Source organism: Watersipora subatra, chromosome 1 (genome assembly GCF_963576615.1).
Source record: "Watersipora subatra chromosome 1, tzWatSuba1.1, whole genome shotgun sequence".
NCBI lineage: Eukaryota > Metazoa > Bryozoa > Gymnolaemata > Cheilostomatida > Watersiporidae > Watersipora > Watersipora subatra.
This window is the reverse complement of record NC_088708.1, coordinates 6,857,412-6,879,174: the sequence shown is the minus strand read 5'-3', so window position 1 is coordinate 6,879,174 and position 21,763 is coordinate 6,857,412. Positions and strand designations below refer to the sequence as shown.

The 21,763-nt window shown below is 37.1% G+C and overlaps 1 protein-coding gene across 1 annotated transcript; it reads right to left on the bottom strand.

Annotated features, from left to right (window-relative positions):
- Positions 1-544: 544 nt before the first annotated feature.
- LOC137393507 (retinal guanylyl cyclase 1-like) lies at positions 545-21,763 on the bottom strand. Its single transcript, XM_068080123.1, has 14 exons — positions 21,738-21,763; positions 20,284-20,476; positions 19,958-20,086; positions 16,803-16,985; positions 14,453-14,603; positions 12,688-12,831; positions 11,810-11,981; positions 11,398-11,538; positions 10,546-10,738; positions 9,067-9,207; positions 8,209-8,341; positions 3,034-3,125; positions 1,027-1,109; positions 545-932 (listed from the first exon to the last, which is right to left on the bottom strand). The coding sequence occupies exons 1-14, from the start codon at positions 21,761-21,763 to the stop codon at positions 545-547; spliced, it is 2,169 nt and encodes a 722-aa protein (XP_067936224.1).

Genomic DNA, 21,763 nt, shown 5'->3' with positions numbered 1-21,763 from the left:
TGCAGGGTTAAGTGGAGCTGTGCAATGGTGTTATTACTTTTTGAATACCACCAGATTTTTTCGACGTTTTGGATGTGGTCACAGCATAACTTTAATGATGTTGGTAAGGCTACTAATGACAGCATTATGGAGACTCTTGATGGCTGATTCTTTAAATAACGAGCCCATTTTTTGCATTGTAGAAAATTTTCAGCAATAAAATGTCCAGCATTACTTTTGACTTGGATATAAATAAAAAATAAAACTAAAAATGTGTAACATGATTGGCAATATACAACTGGTGCAGGCACTATCCAAATCATGTTTTCATATGAAGCATCATAAAACGTCAGCATCATGCTTTGCCTGTGTAGCTACTATTACACAGGCACTTTGAGGCTCTAAAAATTGGTCTCTGCAGCCATACCATAAATCCTATGCCTGCAACACAAATACACCAGCCAGGACAATATACTGTATGAGGATTTAGAAGCCGCAAAATATCGCCAAAGCTGGTGAAAGAAAAAGAAGTTGTAGAAGATCGGTTAGAAAAGGAATGTTTTTACTAGAGATTAAGATTAGAGTGGCTTTGAGCCGCTCCGATTCTGACCCTCGAAGAATTACTCGAGCCCGCACGTGTCTGCTTCTTAGAGTCATTGTCCATTGGCATTATCATTACTTTATGTACATTGCTTAACGCCTTTTTGTCTAGCGACAGCGCGTCAGCGCTCACTGTTCGACTATTTTTGGCCAATGCACTTTTGACATTACTTATAATGTTAACGGCCGGTACAGGCAGCCTGGGAGTGCTGCTAGTGATGTGTTCTCGTGACGTATGTGGTAGTTGTTGTACACAATTGTGTTTCGGTGAAACGTTCTCTGACACTTCCTTTATTAGCTGCTTTAGTTCTTCCTCTTTGAGCAAGCTTTCCAAGCCATGGTTGGCATGTTCTCTGTAAGAAGGATTGAAAAGCGGCAGTCAGCTTTTTGCTGAACCAAAAGCAGCATTGTGATATTAGAATCTCCGAGCATAAACATACGACTTACTCTTCATCAGCTATGTAAGGGGGCAGAGCCTGTTCATATCCATCCTTTCCAATCAACCAAAAGGTTTCCATCTTTCCTTTACTCTGTCAAAATTTAAAATTAATCATTCTTGCAAGCTTTTATCATCTCTTCCTCATACATACTCAATTCTTCCCTTTTTAGAAAATCTTGTCAGATTTCAAAACAAAACGTGTATTAGGAAAGAGGAGATGGAAAATACAAGTCTGTGAACGTTCAAGAGGAAGTTTCATTCCCTTGAGCATTCGCAGACTTGTATATCTGTCATGGGATCAAAATAAATGTTCAAATTCAAAGAACATTGCATCATGCTGATACAGAGTTAGTTCCTTAATAGTCATTAGCAAAGAATCCACAAGTCAGGAGAGCACATCCTCGTACTGGCTTTTCATTATCTGCAACTCATCAGTTGCTTTACTGTATATTAAACATTCACACATTGTGCAGAATAAACAGTCTCCAAAAATAAATCCTTGAAATAATCTTGGCACCTCCTTTGAACATGTCTGTCTCAGAACAAGATCAACAGGCATGTCTGTCTCAGATCAAGGTGAACAGGTATGTCTGTCTCAGAACAAGGTAAGTAAGGATGTCTGTCGCAGAACAAGATCAACAGGCATGTCTGTCGCAGATCAAGGTGAATAGGTATGTCTGTCTCAGAACAAGGTAAGTAAGTATGTCTGTCTCAGAACAAGATCAACAGGCATGTCTGTCTCAGATCAAGGTGAACAGGTATGTCTGTCTCAGAGCAAGGTGAATAGGTATGTCTGTCTCAGAACAAGGTAAGTAAGGATGCCTGTCGCAAAACAAGATCAACAGGCATGTCTGTCGCAGATCAAGGTGAATAGGTATGTCTGTCTCAGAACAAGGTAAGTAAGTATGTCTGTCTCAGAACAAGATCAACAGGCATGTCTGTCCCAGATCAAGGTGAATAGGTATGTCTGTCTCAGAACAAGGTGAATACATAAGTTCAGTTTAAAATGATGTGAAGATAATTTGAACGTTGTTTATTTTTCACTCAACCAATTGCAAGAAGTTATAAGAACACATTTATAAAGCATATCTATCACTTTTTTGTAGAGCTTTTGAACGAAGAAGCCATGGAGGGTAGATAGCAGCTATAGAAATGACACAATGATAGTGAATAGCTATGTTATAATATAAAAGTTAACATTTACTATAAAGGTATAGCTAGTATATCGGCCGCTAAACATCTATAGCTATAGCTGGTATAGCGAATAGCTATTTACAATATAAAAGTTAACCTTAGTTACATGTATTGTATAGATAGCACTGCCAGAGAACATAAGAAGACAACTAAACCAACTTTTGCTCTTAGCTGACAATATCATTATGAAACAGACAAGAACATGTGAACCAACTTCTGTCTCTACTTGAAACCACCTTTGTAGAACAAAAAAGAACAAGTACACCACCTGCTGCGTCTAGTTGACAGAACTTTTAAGAAACTGAAAAGGACAAGTGAACCAACTGCTGTACCAAATTTCTTATTTTGTTGCAGAGCGCTGTATAAATACTCCTGCCCAAATCTACAAGGAGTTGTCTGCTCTATACACTAAACCATGCGTCTGCTAGGTACCTGTACTGGTCTGTTAATTGGAGCATTATTTACCAGCATTTCATTCATTAGCACGCTTACAGAAGTGTAAAGTTTGTATCTGAGCCAATGAAGAGCTGAAACAAGTGCTTAATACAGTTTTTCTCACCAACGCTAAGTGATCCGGTATAACAAGAGTTGAAATAACAGACAGACAACTACATTTAGTTTTGTTACTAGTTCCCTCCTCAAGACTTTTCATGCTGTTATGTATAGTTGCTATTAAAAGAATTACATTTAAGTGCTCTACAGTCTTACCTGCAATGGCACAATTCACTTACAACAAAGCTACCAAACCCTGAACAGATGTTTAGTAATCTACTAGGATACGGCAAGGATATTCATTATGCTTTTGTCTATTTCAAATTTACCTTAATTTCTATTTGACCTCGACTTTTTAGGTGGTAACCACCGAGTGTCTTCAACAGAATCATCGTGTCCTTGCTCAAGTGTATTCTGTCAGCTGCAAAAAAGAGTTTTACTCAATACATACCCTTGAAAACCTTTGTCAGTAAAGGTTGTACAACTGACTTGAACATTTTTAGTCTCAATGACCTTGAACTTGCACTTTCAAGCCACGTAGCATTTCTGTAAAAGCGTTGTAATGATAAACCTTTCCCATACACCATGTTTTTAGCTAAACTTGGTTTGGCAAGAAGATGCACGCGTAAGCTATCAGTTACAAATTCATATTCACTGGCTATACCAGGGGTTCCCAACCAGGGAGGAATTTTGAATACACAAGCGGGAACAGAGAGGTGCCTGATTTGATAAATTTTTAATTTATGTCTTGCAGTGCCGTGTGAGTTTAGGTTTCATCATTTAACATCTTGGTTTTATCTATAACACTAGTTGCTAATAATGAGCTACTAGTCATAACCCAGATATGTATGAACACATCCTTCCAGATTTTGATTGAATAGTAAGTTAACCTAGTCATAAACCAATTCACTGTCATGCCAAAAGTCATGTATTGTTGTGTGTTGTATGCATGCCATAAAAAAATTAATAATTTGTTGTTATATGTTTAGATATGTACAATAAAATGGGATTATATTTTGTATCGGTCATTTTTAGTCATGTGAGTTAAAAGTGCGGTGGAAATCAAATTTATGAAAAGGCATAAGGGGGAACTGAATAAAAAAGGTTGGGAACCCCTGAGCTATACTGACCTACATATTCACTAGCTATACTGACATACATATTCACTAGCTATACTGACCTACATAGTCACTAGCTATACTGACCTACACATAGTACTTTCACAAGTTAGATGGAAAGTTACTGCACATTTAGTGTTGGTAATATAAATAGAGGTAATCACATTAAATTTTATTTTTTTGTTACAGACTGAATTCACACTAATGTAATTGATTATCCCTAAGACTGTCTTTATAGACCTGTTCTACACTTTATAGACTTGTACTACACTTTATAGACCTGTACTACACTTTATAGACCTGTACTACACTTTATAGACCTGTACTACACTTTATAGACCTGTACTACACTTTATAGACCTGTACTACACTTTATAGACCTGTACTACACTTTATAGACCTGTACTACTCTTTATAGACCTGTACTACACTTTATAGACCTGTACTACACTTTATAGACCTGTACTACACTTTATAGACCTGTACTACACTTTATAGACCTGTACTACAAGTAATCAATGATAACAGTTGGTACAAACAGTACCAGAGCGCAAGTTCTAGTCATGATATTTCCTGTTCACATATATTTGTCCTCTGTAGAGACAATAACGGGACATATCCCCATACCCCACCCGACCTCCTAGCTTGTTGATTGCGAAGCCATTAGTGTCAACATCAAAAGCCCTTAAGCTATGACCACTACCATTAGCTGTTGTAACAGTTTTATAGGTGTGAATCTGATATAGAATCATATGATAGCTTAGGTGCATTAATAGTCTAGGTGCATATAATAAGAGCGAGTGCATAGCTCTATGAAATATACGGTAGAACTTATAGCCGATAAAGGATTGGTTCTTCAAACGCTGACTCTATAAGTTTAAAGACGACCACAACATCAATATGACCATAACAAAACTTTTTATGTAGTCCAGCCTTCTCACAATAAGCTATTCATGATGTCATAGGAATTTTGATGTATTGTTTGAGGTATAATTATTTTAATTACTTCATGTAAGCCTCATCAGCCTTTCACTGATTTAGACAAGTTTGACAAGGTACCTGTAACTTCCTTTCATCCGCTTGTTTATGAAATTCAAATTGACTGGTAGTTTTGTTTTGAGTTTCATTCTAAATATTTGTCAACATTTAGATGCACAGCATTTAAATATTTGATATATGTGGCAAGTGTGCTGTTCATGATACTGACATGGAGTCTGTCATCCGTGTTTAGATAACTACCACTGACTCTTGTTGCATAATGAATTATTTCCTTCCCACCTTCCTTTTGTAACCTTCTGCAAGGTTTTCTACGAGTTCAACTAATAAATCCTTTATTTGTACAATCTAGGGTTACAAATTTAGATACCCCTAGATACTCTCCAGGGGTATCTATGTACCATATAGGGGTATCTACGTACCATATAGGGGTATCTACATACCATATAGGGGTATCTACGTACCATATAGGGGTATCTACATACCATATAGGGGTATCTATGTACCATATAGGGGTATCTACGTACCATATAGGGGTATCTACATACCATATAGGGGTATCTACGTACCATATAGGGGTATCTACGTACCATATAGGGGTATCTACATGCCATATAGGGGTATCTACGTACCATATAGGGGTATCTATGTACCATATTGGGGTATCTATGTACCATATAGGGGTATCTACGTACCATATAGGGGTATCTATGTACCATATAGGGGTATCTACGTACCATATAGGGGTATCTATGTACCATATAGGGGTATCTACGTATCATATAGGGGTATCTACGTACCATATAGGGGTATCTACGTACCAAATAGGGGTATCTACGTACCATATAAGGGTATCTACGTACCATATAGGGGTATCTACGTACCATATAGGAGTATCTATGTACCATATAGGGGTATCTACGTATCATATAGGGGTATCTACGTACCATATAGGGGTATCTATGTACCATATAGGGGTATCTACGTACCATATAGGGGTATCTATGTACCATATAGGGGTATCTACGTACCATATAGGGGTATCTATGTACCATATAGGGGCATCTAGGTACCAGCTAGAGATATATAGGTACTATTTAGGCGTATTAAGGCTCCATTACATCACTCTATAAAAACAGCAAGGGATGAACATGTTTAGGAGTAGCCTCACTCATGAAATACAGTTACTTTAATAGACCCCTGGGGGAGCAAAAGACATTATGATGTGCTTGCCGAGATGACAAGATATCCTAACAACAGAATCAGTAAATATCGTGCAGGACAATTAGTGTTAACCTGAGCTATTGTCTAACGCGTGCATGATAAGGCATTTTACCGACGCTGGCTTTTACAGCCTTCCAAATCAGAGAGTTGAGAGAATAATTAGGTTATTCAATGAAATTCTATTACCACAAAATAAAACATAAGTGGCGCTTGAGATGTACTTTAGCTAGACTATTACAAGTAGCTAAGATCCAGATAAATGTTAACTCTTCTGGCATTCCATAATATCATCATTACAAAAACTTTAGAATGCTGAATCATCCTATAGAGAGGTGCTTCAGTTTATTCAGGCTTATATCTCAGTGCCTGTGTAGGAACAAGAGGTTTTGTTGTACTGATATCTGCGAGCATACCATTGAAACATAAAACTAAATTACTCCATTAATAATGTTCTTTGCTTACTGCTAATTGCCAATGGGTACTGCCTAAATTATAAGCACTCACTGTTAATATCTGCTAACTTCTGAGTGCTAATTGCTAACTGCCGATTGCTAACTGCTAATTTTTGCAAACCATTTGATTTTTAAAGGAAATTTTGCTAAGATTGTGTTTCACGATGTGATATAATTGAAATATAAATTAACTTAAATCTTCTCAAACATGGCTGTATCCATCTGTGAGATAAAACAATGAGAGAATGAAATTCCATGTAGCTCGCACTATTGATCATTTTTATGACCCAAAAAAATGTTCTGTTCAAATTACTTTTACAATATCTGAGCTTGCAGTCTCTTGCTCAGAAGTCAATGTAGTTTATCGCTAGTATTAGCTGTACACTCCTCTATTCTATGCATCACAGATTTTATGCTTATTATTGGCTACTTTTGGGGCTACTCAATCTAGCTGTCAATATTATATGTTATAGTATGTTTTATATATAGACAGTTATCTTAGATGTGGCTTGCTGTCTGCCGGAAATCGACAATGACTTCCATCTTAGCAATGCATGCTTGGGTCGAGCAGTATGGTAGAGAAGAGGTGACCCAGTTCTCAGTATCTGCCACTTCCGGAACTGTCAGATTAACCCGAAGCCAACTATGAGCCTTTGCAACACGCACAGTCTGAGAGAGTCAGGTAGCCATTTTACTGGCGCAAAGTGCAAAGGACAGAGCTGGATCTTTAACGTGCCCATGTTATCAGTGTAGTACACGGAGCCTCCAAGTTATGGTCTAGATCCGAAAAACCCAGCAATTTAGGGTTGAAAGCTTTGGATATTGAGCAAGTGAAATGGCTACCTGGCTCTGTCAAACTGGACGTGTGGCAAAGGCATCCCTTGCCTTTGCAACCGACAATGAGTTGCATCGCTAAGATGCAAGTCATTGTTGGTTCCCGACAGACAGCTATATATTATCTTAGATAAAATGAGTATTAAGTAGGAAAAATGAGACTTCTGTCACAATCTTTGAATGGATTGGTCCACACATCTACTGTGCATTTACTATGATGTCACCAGCATGCAACCAACAAGTTGTACTATTATAATATCATTATAAGATAGAATAATACCGTGATTATTTGTATTTGTATCTCTCTGACTCATACCTCTCTTACTAAACTGGCTTCACTTTATTATCACCTTTCTACTTCTATTTTCCGCGTCTCCCCTTTTAGCTACTACTTAGTTTTTGTCCAACAAATAGTGCTACAATAACATTGCTGGATGATGCATAATACAGCTACCATGATGGTGCTCAGCTCTATCAGTGGTTAACTCCATCCTACTGCCCTTGATATATCGTATATACCATCAGAGTAGCTTGATGTATGGTTTTAAGTGCTCTACATTGTTTAACAACTCCTACTATGTTTCCGATATAACTTTGTGTTTTATATTTGAGGTATGGTTTGGTATGCTAAGAGCGGAATATGGTTCCTCATTCTATGCCTGCTATGCAGCCTTACAAGTTATGTTCAACATGTAGCTTTATGTCAAACTATTTTAAAACTGTCCTATTCCTAAAGGTCGCCAACAAGTAACACAAATAGGCAGATGCATGATATCCTCAGGAAGTATCAAGTCTATAATGCTAATAAAAATCAAGCCTACAAAGGCTGAACTTGATCAGCAAGAATGAAATATTATGAGTAATTTCAGTATGAATTTACCTCTACTGTGTGATTCCATTCTTGAGGCAGTATTTACTGTGTCACCAAAAAGACAATATCGAGGCATTGTCAATCCTACGACACCTGCTGCGCAGTGTCCTGAATGACATCCAATTCTCAATTTCAAGGGAACCTGCAGTTAATGTCAATAGGACGAGGTGAACAAAAAAGAAGAGTTTATCTATTACCGACCTAAATATGCAGATATAGCTCTATTTTTAACATGTATCAAGATATATTGCTTTTTGACAACACCAAACTTCACTTTATAAGTGGGAAAAACACAATTAAATTTGTGGTTTTTGTCAATTTGTTTCACTTGCTTCAATCTAAGCTTTAGATTTGTAGTAAATCAGCGGATGTCAATATAAGTGATTTTGCACATGATGAACTGGACCCATGGAGGGTAATCTCATTTTTAGGTTTTTAGATCAGGATCAGATAGGAGTCAAGGCTAGTCAGCTCTTTTCATAGAGTCAAAAGAAGCACTTTGTAATAAAGAACTTTTACTCAATGCAGAAGTTAAATAGATAGTAAATAGTTTGGCATTCGGTAATACATGCAACCTGAAACCGATAAGACAACTCCTAAACTTGAACTAATTTCTCATTCTGTACTCTGAGAGTTAAACACATCTAATATTTTCCAAAAAGTTTCAAACATTTTCAAAAAAGTTACCTGGAACTAGTTTGGAACTAAAGTTTCAAAAACAAACACAATAAAATAATCACAGATAACGCTGGAATTAATCGCTCAGAAAATAGGGGATAGTTTTACTCGTTTATAAGAGCAAGGAAAGATATTCGTGTTTTATGCGTAAACTACTATTGTCTCTTATGTTCATAAGAGTTGACTTACCAGAGGTAGGTGTGGCACTCTCAGCTCTGTGATTGCACTTAAAAGCTCTAAAGCCATCGTCGCTATCTCTCCAGCATGCCTGATGCCATTTCTCTTAGGAAGACCACTGACACACATGTATGCATCTCCTATTGTCTCTACCTCCAAGTGTAGCAAGCATTCAGTTCAAACATGCTATGCTTTGTAAAAATTGAAAGATAATTTTCATGGTTTAGCGTTAATAAACACTATCGTTGTTTTTGCTATATTTATATAAATATATGGTAAGTAAAATTCCACAGGTTTGAATTTGTTCAGTATGTTCCCTATAAAAAACCAACTTCCTGAAAATAAAATGGTCTGAAATTTTGCATGTGGTTTGTTTTGAGATTCTTTCAGGTTTTAGGCTCAAAATTATTTTGGAGTCACTACAAATAATGGGGTATTAGGGCCAAAAAAGACATCTTTGTAAATGAAAATAGTGATAAATACGATTTTGTAATAGTAAAGGCAACTGAGAATAAATAACTGAAAATATAGTGATACATGTACTCACTGAACAAGAATTCAATTTGATCGAAATTAATTATACCTAAATATTTTCATTCAATGCTGGGCCGTTTGCCATCCATACATGTATCATTTTCAAGTATACTAGGTAATACTATTGTACAACATAAGTTCACTGTTGAATTCGCGCTGCCGTACAGTATTTTTCCTTTTTGGCTCGAAGTGCTCCTATAAAAGAGAGCCATAAGGAGCAATTCTAGTTGCAAACATCGAACTTCTTCATTTAGTAAATACTAGAATCAAAGAATAAACAATTACAAATTTAAGTTATATTTTTCACTTGAACGCATGTTGATAAAGTTTAGTTCATTAGATATAGGCCTACTTGATCTGTAACTCTGTTCAAGCTTCAAGTGTAGACAATTTCTATTAACCTGTATATTTTAGATCAAAGTTACGGTTGGTTTAAGAAGCGCTCGTGCTCCACAGTCTATAACTGATTGATCTTTGCTTATTACTAATTGCTAATTGCTTGACGCTCTTTGCTTATTACTAATTGCTAATTGCTTGACGCTCTTTGCTTATTACTAATTGCTAATTGCTTGACGCTCTTTGCTTATTACTCATTGCTAATTGCTTGACGCTCTTTGCTTATTACTCATTGCTAATTGCTTGACGCTCTTTGCTTATTACTCATTGCTAATTGCTTGACGCTCTTTGCTTATTACTCATTGCTAATTGCTTGACGCTCTTTGCTTATTACTCATTGCTAATTGCTTGATGCTTTTTGCTTACTACCCTTTGCTAATTGCTTAATACTCATTACTCTTTGCTAATGTTTCATTGTCGAAGTTTCCACGCTCATTTCTCAATGCTTAATGCTTGTTCCTCAGTGCTCTTTGCTCATGTATTATTGCTCATATCTCATTTCTGTTTGCTCATTGCATTTTGTATGTGACAACACACTGATAATAATTGCAATATTCCTACCTTGTAGACGTCATGGTGTCCTATAATTTCATCAAACTTGGTATAGAGTACATTGAGAAGGTTGACTATCTGAATAGGAGTGCTGGCAGCTGAAATGGTGGTAAAGCCAACAATGTCGCTGAAAAATATTGTTACTTGGTCATAGTGTTCTGGGTGAACTGGGTTGCCGGCTTTGAGGTCTTCGGCCACCGACCTGCCAATTGTAGCAACAAAGAAATCAAACTTCAAAAAAAATAACAGCAGGTATAAATCTACATTTGCATGAATGAGAGAGAAAAATGAGAAAGAGGGTGAGGAGGATGAAGGGAGAGTGAGGGAGACAGAGAGAGACGGAAGAGGGAGAGAGAGAAAGGGAGAGAGGGAGAAGAGGAAAAAGGGAGAGAGGGGGAGAAAGAGGGGGAGAGAGGAAGTAGGGAGGGTAAGAGGGGGGAAAGAGGGGAAAGCGGGAGGAAAGGGGGGAAAGAGGGGGAAAGAGAGGGAAAGAGGGGGAAAGAAGGGGAAATAGGGGGAAAGAGGGGGAAAGAGGGGGAAAGAGGGGGAAAGAGGGGGAAAGAGAGGGAAAGAGGGGGAAAGAAGGGGAAATAGGGGGAAAGAGGGGGAAAGAGGGGGAAAGAGGGGGAAAGAGGGGGAAAGAGGGGGAAAGAGGACAAAAAGGGGGAAAGAGGGGGAAGGAGGGGGAAAGAGGGAGAAAGAGGGGAAAGCGGGGAAAAAAGGGGGAAAGAGGGGGAAAGAGAGGGAAAGAGGTGGAAAGCGGGGGTGAGAGGGGATGAGAGAAGAAGAGAGTGAGAGAGAGAAAAAGTGAGCATGCTCAGAGGAGACCAAACAGACATAGCTGAAAGATGAAACACTCACGGAGGAAGCATGCGACAAAGTAGTTGCTCTGTTTTTTTCTTCTCTTCTTCCAGTTTTAGTGTTCTATCTTCTACTATTTCTTCTAAGCGTGATGAGTATTTTTCCAGCTTTTTCAGGATGCTGTCTATAATATTGGGTTTTCTGCAAAAAGAGCTTAGCTGCCAGGCTTTTCCCAAGCCAGTTGTAACCTTGATAACATCAACTTATTTTATTAGAGTGGTAATCAATTTACGAGCATTTCTTGGAAGTGCCTGGTGATGCATAAGCATCCAGTTATAATCACAGGCTGACGCTCTTTGTGATCACAGACTTATACTGTCTATGATCACATATTACAGTTAAATTTGAAAAGATAACCTACAAGCTTCTCTTTTCTAGAAGTTGAATAAGGCTATAAAAGATTATCACTTACTTTCCCTTGTTCATTTGTCTAATAGAACGGGCTATATCATCAAATGAGGGCCTCCGATCAGGGCTTTCGCTCCAACACTCCTTCATCATATGAATATAGGGTGGTGGGGCTAAGCTATTTGAGACTGACGGTCTACAAAATGGCGGAGGCCTTTTGACTTTTTGTAGAATCTCTGTAAAAGAATAAAGGTATGGAACAGTTCATACTTTTTTGTTACTCTTATGTCAGCATTGATCACTTGTTGTGCATCACTTCATCTATATATATACATTTCTCAAAGTTTGTCGTCGTTGTATGTGTCTAGCTATAGCTATTTAAATCTTGGAATAAGGAACCTGTATCGCAGAAGATTTGATCTCGAAACATCTCTTTTGCTCGTCCAATACCTTACCAAATTAGCCACACGAGCTTGATAGATTCGCTAGGCAATATACCGTATGTCGCTATATGGGAGCAAATATGCTGCGCTTTCGGTCACGGCAAAGTCATGGCGTAACGTCATGAGAAGCCGTAGCTTTTATTAGTAAGCTCACTCAAATTATCCATTGGCAATGTGTCAGGCTAATAGCAAGTGACAGGCAACTCTCATTACCTCTCATTGTTTATAAGCTGATTTTTAATACTCAAACAACGCCGGGAGCACAGCTTGTTCTGTAAAATCTGTTGATCTGTTCTTATTGTTATTTACAGAAAAAACACTTATAAATTCTATAAACACTGGTTTGAGTTGAACTACGACAGGGCATATGTTCAATATAACCATTCTACAACAACCGTGACGCACTCTAATCACACCGCACTTCTCTCTCTTCCAGAAATCAAAACTCGCTAAAATTCCTTTGACACAATCAGAAAAGTACATGTAAAGAAGAAAATACCTTCGGGTTCCAGGGGAACTGTTGCGAATGGAGCTGTTTCTGTTATGACTTCTTGCAGAATGATTCCAAAGCTGTACACATCACCCTTTGGTGTGGGAGTCATTACTTGATCCCTAAGATGCTCGGGTGCGGTCCACAGCCAACCTAAATATCATGGGAAAGTTTTCGCTAGATCCTACAGCTATTGATATCAGGCAGCGTAAATCTGTAAATACTATCATGCTTGAAGACCTGTCACTGTTTAAAGACCTTTTATGTTTGTTACAAACAGCAACCACATCCTTCTAAGTTTTAAACCAAATCTTTCGGCTGTATCAAGTCTGAAAAAAGTTTGAGTACTAATTGATTGTTAATTGTACAAGTTGCAATCATAATTGATCCAAAAATTGTAGATCTATTTACCATTAATAAATAAGCTTGACTTGTCTACCCTGGTTGCTCGGTCTCTCAGACCTTTTACTAGGCTTGGCCAGTCTACAGTTTCAGCTTCCAACGCTTCATACAAGTTAATAAAATATTTGAATTTCTCAAACAACACATGCTTACTCTCACGAAAAAAACTCATTACACCAAAATATTAATAACGATTTAGTAAATTTGTATTTAGGTATCTTTCAGTTAGCTCCTTATCCTTTCAATCAGATAATCTTTCTTGTAGGTATTTTTTAAGATCACAAAGTTGTAGACTCGTGTTTTCATATGGTTGAATGAAATCCTCAATAAAGATATTAATATTTACTATATTGCATGCTTGAGTGTTTGATGAGAAAATGAGACGTATAAGGAAAAATAAGGACCATCTAGCAACCAGGGTACATCTGACCATCTCTACTCTCAACCAGGCTTATAATCTAAACATTCAGGCATATTGCCACAGCACACATCCCACACGGTTGATTGAAAGTTGACAGTATACTTCGCTAAATATAGGAGATATATTCATGTTATAATTAATTCTTGTGCCATGCAAATATCTCAGAGCTCCCAGCAGCACCTGGAGCGGCAGCAGCTGTCTCTAGATGTGTATTATCTAATGTAAACCTTGCGTAAACATTGGCCTGATTGATTTGCTGCATCATACTCATATCTCCTGTGATATTCTACCTGTCCCATATCAGATCAGAGTGCGAAGACAAACAGAACCAGCTTCAAGTTGCTTATTTTTAGCGCTAAGCATAAGTGAAATGAGAATCTTCTAGAATATTAGTTGAAAGTCATTTATTGGTTTTTTTTATGTTCGAAAAATAGTTCAAAACTTTCTTAACTGACGGAATACTTTGAAAAGTGGACAGAGAAAATCACTAGATATCGTTAGTGTTGATGTGATTATTTTAGGAATTCGTTTTGAATTATTTAATATATTAGCACGGACTATAACATTATATCTTTAAATGTAACTTATAGTTACTGTATATCAAATAACAGAGATTCTGTGAATAAGTAATCAAAGATGACAGTTGGAAGCTAAGAATAAGAATAAGTATAATATTCCTAACATTTTGAATGTGATGCCGACAGCACCAATGAATTTTATTATGACTTGGTAAAAAGTACAAGTTAAAAGTGGCTGGTAATTAGAATTGCTAGCAATTAAATTAGAAGGCAGAGTTAAGAAATTGATAGCAGTATTCATAACCAATCTGCTATTGTCAGCTACATTCAATGAGGCAGCATTTCTTAAACTTCAATGAGGAAACCTATCAATGGAAACAGTCTCAATAAGTAAGGTGAGGCCTCTAGCCAAAGAAACCATAACTGTGCTTACCCACAGGGTTATCTTCCATAGAGTCTCTTTCCCTTAAGGAACTCAGACCAAATCCGCTGACCTTAAGAACCCATCTGTGGTCTATCAGGCATTTGGTAGATTGAAGGTTGCCATGGCAGCGCAATGAGCTCCTATGCAAGAATCGCATACCCTAAAACAACAACGAACGCATCTATAATAGAAAGTGTCTCTTTAGGCTTAGAACTTCATAAACTTGTAGTCTGTGTGGTTTGAATGGTTAAAACAAGCCGATTGAACGAATTTCAATTTTATTTCTAGGAAGTGTATGGATGGCTCACTTTTCAGTGCTAATTGGGTTAAGAAAGGTTTCACATAGATCAATAACTCAATAACGCCTTCTTTGTGAGCTGATTGGCACCAGAATAATTATGAAATATTCATTCTGGTGCCAATCAGAATGAATTATAAAAAACTATATTAAAATTAATGAGATCTTATGTTGTCTAAAATAGCCCTAGGTGATGCACAGGTTAATAAATGTTAAAAGAACAACTCTGTGCTTCATTTGCTAGCCTGACAGATTTATGAGCTGTCACACAGTTTAATCACTTTATAGCTGGTAGATGTAACGTGATTTAAAAGAGTTATCAGTAAACTACTGGAGAACAGTATGTCTAGATATTGTGACGTAAACTGGTACTGGAGGACAGTATGTCTAGATATTGTAACGTACACTGGTACTACAGAACAGTATGTCTAGATATTGTGATTTATACTGGTACTAGAGGACAGTATGTCTAGATATTGTGACGTAAACTGGTACTGGAGGACAGTATGTCTAGATATTGTGATATATACTGGTAAAAAGCACAAACTATAGAAAAAGTGGAGGCGATAGAATGGTGGTTGTCTCATCATGTTGAGTGTTGATACACAGTTAGTCCACTCCAATCTTTTCTGTATCATCCTCTTTATTTTCCCTTTAAATTTTAGCAACTATCGTCTCTCACTCCCAGTTGTCCTTTCTTTCCTACTCAATTTTTTGCTCTCGCTTACTTTGTTATATTTTAATCTGTCTCACTCATACCTCTTGCACTAAAGTGACTTCACTTCTTTATCACCATTCTACTCCCATTTTTCCTAAAATTCCCTTTTCACCTACTACTTATGTACAACAAATAGTACTACAATAACATCGCTGGAAGATGCATAATACAGTTACCATAATCGTGCTCAGCTCTATCAGTGGTTAACTCCATCCTACTGCCCTTGATATACCGTATATACCTTCAGAGTAGCTTGATGTATGGTTTTAAGTGCTCTACATTGTTTAACAACTCCTACTACATGTATGTTTACGATGTAACTTTGTGTTTTATATTTGAGGTATGGTTTGGTATGCTAAGAGCGAAATATGGTTCCTCATTCTATGCCTGCTATGCAGCCTTACAAGTTATGTTCAACATGTAGCTTTAGGTCAGACTATTTTAAAGCTGTCCTATTTCTAAAGGTCACCAACAAGTAACACAAATAGGCAGATGCATGGTATCCTCAGGAAGCATGAATTTCATAATACTACTAAATACCAAGCTTGAAAGGGCAGAACTTGATGAGTGGAAGTAAACTATGGCAGGTCTAACTATTCTACTGTATGATTCTATCCTTGAGGCAGTGTTTACTGTGTCATCAAAGAGACAATCCTCCAACATCTGCCGCACTGTGGCCTGAATGACATCCGACTCTCAATACTATCTCATATTTTTACTCCTATTCTGCCACTCCTACATTCGCCCTCTACACTACTGCTTCCATTTCTTCCTTCTCTCCCTCATCTTCCAATCTAGTTTCTCTCGCTCTCTCTCCCTCCCTTTCCCTCTCCCACCTGCTCTCTCTCTCCCTCTCTCTCTCTCCCCCTCTCTCTCTCTTTCTTTCTCCTCTCTCTCGTTCCTGTTTTCTTTCTCTCTTCTCTTTCGCCCTCTATCTCCCTCTCTTTCTTTCACTCTCTCTCCCTCTATTCTTTTCTCATTTTCTCTTTCTTCCTCCCTCTTTTCTCTTTCTTCCTCCCTCTTTTCTCTTTCTCTCTCCCTCTTTCTCCCTCCCTCTTTTTCTCTCTCTGTTTCTCTCTCCCTCCCTTTCCCTTTCCTTCTCTCTCTCTCTCTCTCTCTTTCTTCCTCCCTCTTTACCTCTTTCTCTCTCCCTCTCTCTCCTTCTTTCCCTCTCTCCCTCTCTAGTTCCCTTCCTCCCTTTTTCCCTGTTTCTCTTTTTCCTCTCTCCCTCTCTCCCTTCTTTTTCTTCTCTCTTTTGCTACCTTCCATCCTATCACTACTTCTGTCTTTATCATCTTGCATTTCTCATATCTCTCCCCAAATTTTCTCTCAACTGAACTTACATTGACAAGGTCAGTGATCAGCGCTTGTTTAAAGGCCCAGTCAAGAACAACACTGTTGTCTGGCTGCAGCAATACTTCTTGCAGGCTCCCTCTTTTAGCGAAGTCAAACAGAAACCCCTGCCTGTAAGGGTCTGAGTACACTCCCCAAAACATGTTGATGTTTTCATGCACCAAGCTTCTCAACTGAAAAGGTATCAACAGCCCTCTTTAAATCTCAGTAAAAAGGAGCGTGAGAAAACATTGCAATAGATAAATGCTAGAAGGTGAAGGCCAATATCAATCATGACCAGGACACAAACCAAGTTGAGAGAAACATGTGAATGTATGGAAATGAAAAATATAGAGTACAACCTTGCAAGTTTAAACATTCACGAAGGTCATAACTAACTATATAATTTCTTGCTAAAATTATGAAGTTTAAAATTCTTACTAAATCTGTTGTAAGACTCGAATATGGCTGGATGGTTTTAGCTTGCCTTCTAGTGTTCAGCATACTGAATATGTACTTGGCAATATGACATGTATTGTATGGTATACTGTATGGTGTACAACATGTATACTAGATGGTATAAGAACAGAAAGTTAAAACAAGTATCTGATTTATTCTCATTGCAGGTACAAATTGCAACAGGTAGAGCTATAGCAACTTACCAGGTTCCTACAAACACTCGATAGTTCAAACTCTTCTGACATTCTTTTAGCTCAGGGGCCTGCAACCTTTTCCACTCAAAGGGCCATTTGGACCCGTTTTCCACAGGAAACAACGCAGTGGGAGCCACAAACCCCCTTTGATATTTTGAATTAAGAATACATAAATACTACATGTAACATTTATTTGTAGCTTTTAATACTTTTAAACCATAATTACAACAAAAAAGAAAAGGTATTATGTTATGATATGTACAATTATTTAACTGCTGAGAACAAAATTTACATTTTTGCAAAGAACAATAAAAGAGCTAATGATAAATTGATTGTAACGTGAAAATAATATGTTGTTTATAAGGTTACTTTAAAAAAAATGCAACTTCATGTTTATTTCTGTCCTTTTAACAAAACGCCGACTTTAAATTCTAACTGCGGTAAATGTCATTCATGCAGCGATTTTTGCTCAAATTAGCCATACGCATCAGTTCTGAAAGGACCTTTTTTCTTTCATCTCCCTCTGGATATTTTTGAGCAAAGGCTGCCTGTTCATTTTGAAGGTGTCTTGCAACATTTGATTTTTTGTTTGCAAATTTCTCATTACATATTAAGCAAACTGGTGAACCAGTCTCATCAGCAGTGAAAGCAAATGAATCAGCTCATGTAGGATTAAATGTTCTACATTCTATTTTCCTCTGTCACTTTTCAATCCTTAGTATTCGCCTTAGTTTGCCTACCTGGGGTTTAAAAAATCAAGAAGTTTCGTGCCAGCTGGTGTAATTTTAGCGGTTTTATTGGCGCGTAAATAATAAGTGACAATGTTTGATTTATCACCACAATTACAATGTTTAAATTATTTTATTTAATATAATGATAAAACTTCTATATTTTATGAATTACTCAGCATATGGTAAAAAAAAAGAAAAAGAATCTAAAGTCAGAGGGAGCCGCAGTGAGGAGATGAAAGAGCCGAATGCGGCTCCGGAGCCGCAGGTTGCTGACCCCTGTCTTAGCTGAATAAATCAATGGCTCATTAATAACAAGCCTTCAAACCCTGATTGCTACGACAGCGTAAGTATAGTACCGTGAAACCTTGTTATTTGAAGTTGATCTTGTTCAAAATTTTCTTTTTATGTCAACATCGTTCTATGCTCGAGCAAACATGCTTATAAACATGTGTATATTGTATTGTGTCTGCTTCATCACACAGCTCAATAACTTTACAATAAACACCTCCGGTAATTATTTGTGGCATTAAAGCAAATACATGGTACTAAATTACGTGAAAAAGTGATTGTAAAAAATTATATTATAAATTAAGAAACTAAATTACTGAAGTGGTTATCAATTAAAAGAAGTTTTTTATTATTACTTTCCCTTTTTGTTAAAAACAGGCAAGCTGAGGTGTAGCCATGGCAATACAAAAATAGATAGTGTGTAGGTAGAATTGGTAGTAAAAATATAGGGCTTGGCAAACTTACACTACATGAACTTTAAATTAAAATATATTATTTATATTTTATTATTTCAATATATTGCACTTTTAAAATTTTAACCTTAACTCTATGTTCAATTTTATAGAAATTTTTTCATAAATTTACCACTTCAACCCCTGCCAACCAGAAAACTGTTTTGGATACGTATGAACAGAGAATTTCCTCATGCTTTCATTCAACTCAAGTTCACAGTATTCTTGTGTTTATCATCACTCGTACCTTGCAGTGTTTTCTGCTTGCAAAACTATCTGCTGTTAATAAAGTTTCTAGGTGTTTCACAGATGTTCTATGTGTGTACCTAGATATTCCTTTACCTCACCGTAGGTAGTAAGTGAAACAAAAGGTTGCCTACGCACATATATATGCTCTTTTTAACAACTACAGATCTTTCGAAATAGAGTTTTCTATTCGACTCATGTCATTATTTCCTTATAGGTTACATTACCTCTTTTAAATATGATATTTTTCTCTTGAAGTTTGGACCTTTCATCTGCGAACTACTGAAAAACAAGCAGTAGACAGGCCTCCGTCCCTGCAAGTACAGTAAAGATTCAATGTTGGCGATGTTCTCTCTCTTATACTTGCTGTCAGGCAACTCAGTTTTCATAGCAATAGCAGTTACCTGGGGCCTCAGAGCTGTTATAAGTTCAGATGAGTAGTAAATACTATAGGAGAAATGCAGATTTCTCCTTAATTAACATATTCAAAGAAGCAAATATCCCACTGCAATGAATAGTACCTAGCATACGTTGTCACTTGACATGCTTTAGCACTAGTGCCTGGCATGCATTGTCACCTGACATCTAGTGACACTCATCGCTATCTAGCAAGTAATGACAACTAGCATGCTTTGACATAAAAATGTATTGACACCTAACATTAATTGTCACCTAAAACGCATTGACACCTAACATGTATTGACACCAAGCATATATTAACACCCAGCAGGCATTGTCACCTAGCATATATTAACACCCAGCATGCATTGTCACCTAGCATATATTGAGCCAATACCTTTAGGTAGGCTATGTTCTGACGCGTACATCGGTAGTCTAGAGATAATGTACTTGACATGATAGTGCAATGCGACCTTTCAGGTCCAATTGTTCTCTGGCCTGGCAGCTTCCTCCCTTCGACAGCCATCTGTAACCATGAGCTTATAACCATCAAGAGTTGCAAAGGTGAGGAATACCTCGTGTGTTTAGCAATTAACTTTAGCCTCCATATGCTCACCCATTCCTTCCTTACAACTTTCAAGATTAATCTGTACATCTCATTCAAATTCTTTTTCTAAGATATAAATTTTCATTGAATCTAATAATGGTTCAGCCTAGGAGCACCTTTTGCAATAGCTTGACATTGACAGTGTTGCGTCTGCTGTTTGATTGCACAGTGGTGGCATCATCATGGCATCGCGGTTCCATTGCCCATACGAGGTCTTCCGAGGAGAAGATAATTTTATCCATATGAACGATGCTGTTAGTCGTGGTTGGTGAGACGCATCTTGCATTGTTATACGCAGTTCTCAGGTGTCTGTGAAATGACGCAAACGGTGAACATGAAGAGTGCAAACACCCGTAAGATAGAAATGATATAGCTAATCTATAGTGAACAATTAAATAATCAACTTGTCTACAAATAATTGAATGTCATGCTGATCAATCAGTCAGGCCCTTACAAACCAATAGCAATGAATCTTACGTGATGTCATCATGTAATGATACACCTGCAGTATACAATATCTATTATAGCCATGTATTATAACATAATGTATTATAACAAGTATTTATTATAACATAACATCATTTATTGCAGGACATTTAAACTGTTATAATAAAAATATCACAGCAAAATATAATATAAATCACATCCATGATGTAGTACATATGATATAATGCATAATCTAGTATAATAGGATGCAACAGACTAGAATATGACATAATAATTATAACATAATGTGGAATAACGTACTATAATGTAGCATCATATGATAGAATATAAGATAATAACATCTTATCATACTACTACAATAATAGAGGTTAATATACTGGTGCAACAAAATTTCTACCACTTCTGGCAAGTACTAGCTTCTTATAAATACTAACTACAGAGCATCAATATGTAGGTAGTATATATACATATAGATACATATATCTACGTATTTATATATGTATATATATAATGATATTAGCTATACCTTAGTAAACCTATATATATAAATCTCAAAGTTGCTCTGTGTGTACTTGTGTAGTTCAGTATGTCCAGTTATAGCTATTAGAATCTTTGAATGAAAAATTCGAATCGCGGAAGGTTTGATCTCGGAGCCTCCCGTTGCCAGGCAAATGCCTTACCAATTTAACTACACTATTGAGGAACTAGCTGTGCTACCCAGCGTGGCCCGGGAAATAAAAAGCCTGGACAGAAAATTGATTTGTATTTAACATATAACAACATTTACCATTCTAACTTTCAAACTACAGTACATATCATGAGAGAAGTGTTTTGTGTAGTTGAAATAAATTAAGAGAAAAATGAAAACAACTGTAAAGGTTTTAAAACTTTGTCAAACAACTGTAACTTTCAAGCTATTAGCCAGGCACATTGCCAATGGAAAATTGCAGTAAGCTGCTAGGCTTCTAATGACGGTACTCCATGACATTGCAATAGCGTTGTTGTCCAGCTGCAGTTATTCTAATAATAGCTATAGCCGGAATGCAGACAGTCATACAACACACAGACGTACTTTGAGAAATATATATAGATATATGTTGGTATGCGGGTGAAAATACGCTACCGCTCTTCCTTACGGGGCAACGCCAT

Bases quoted from the DNA above. Each gene is read 5' to 3' on its own strand.
- LOC137393507 (XM_068080123.1), bottom strand. From the start codon at position 21,763: ATGGCGTTGCCCCGTAAGGAAGAGCG. The intron at 8,342-9,066 runs GTAAGTCAACTC...CATTAACTGCAG, and splicing joins GAGTGCCACACCTACCTCTG to GTTCCCTTGAAATTGAGAAT. The intron at 1,110-3,033 runs GTAAATTTGAAA...AAATTTTGACAG, and splicing joins GAGGTCAAATAGAAATTAAG to AGTAAAGGAAAGATGGAAAC.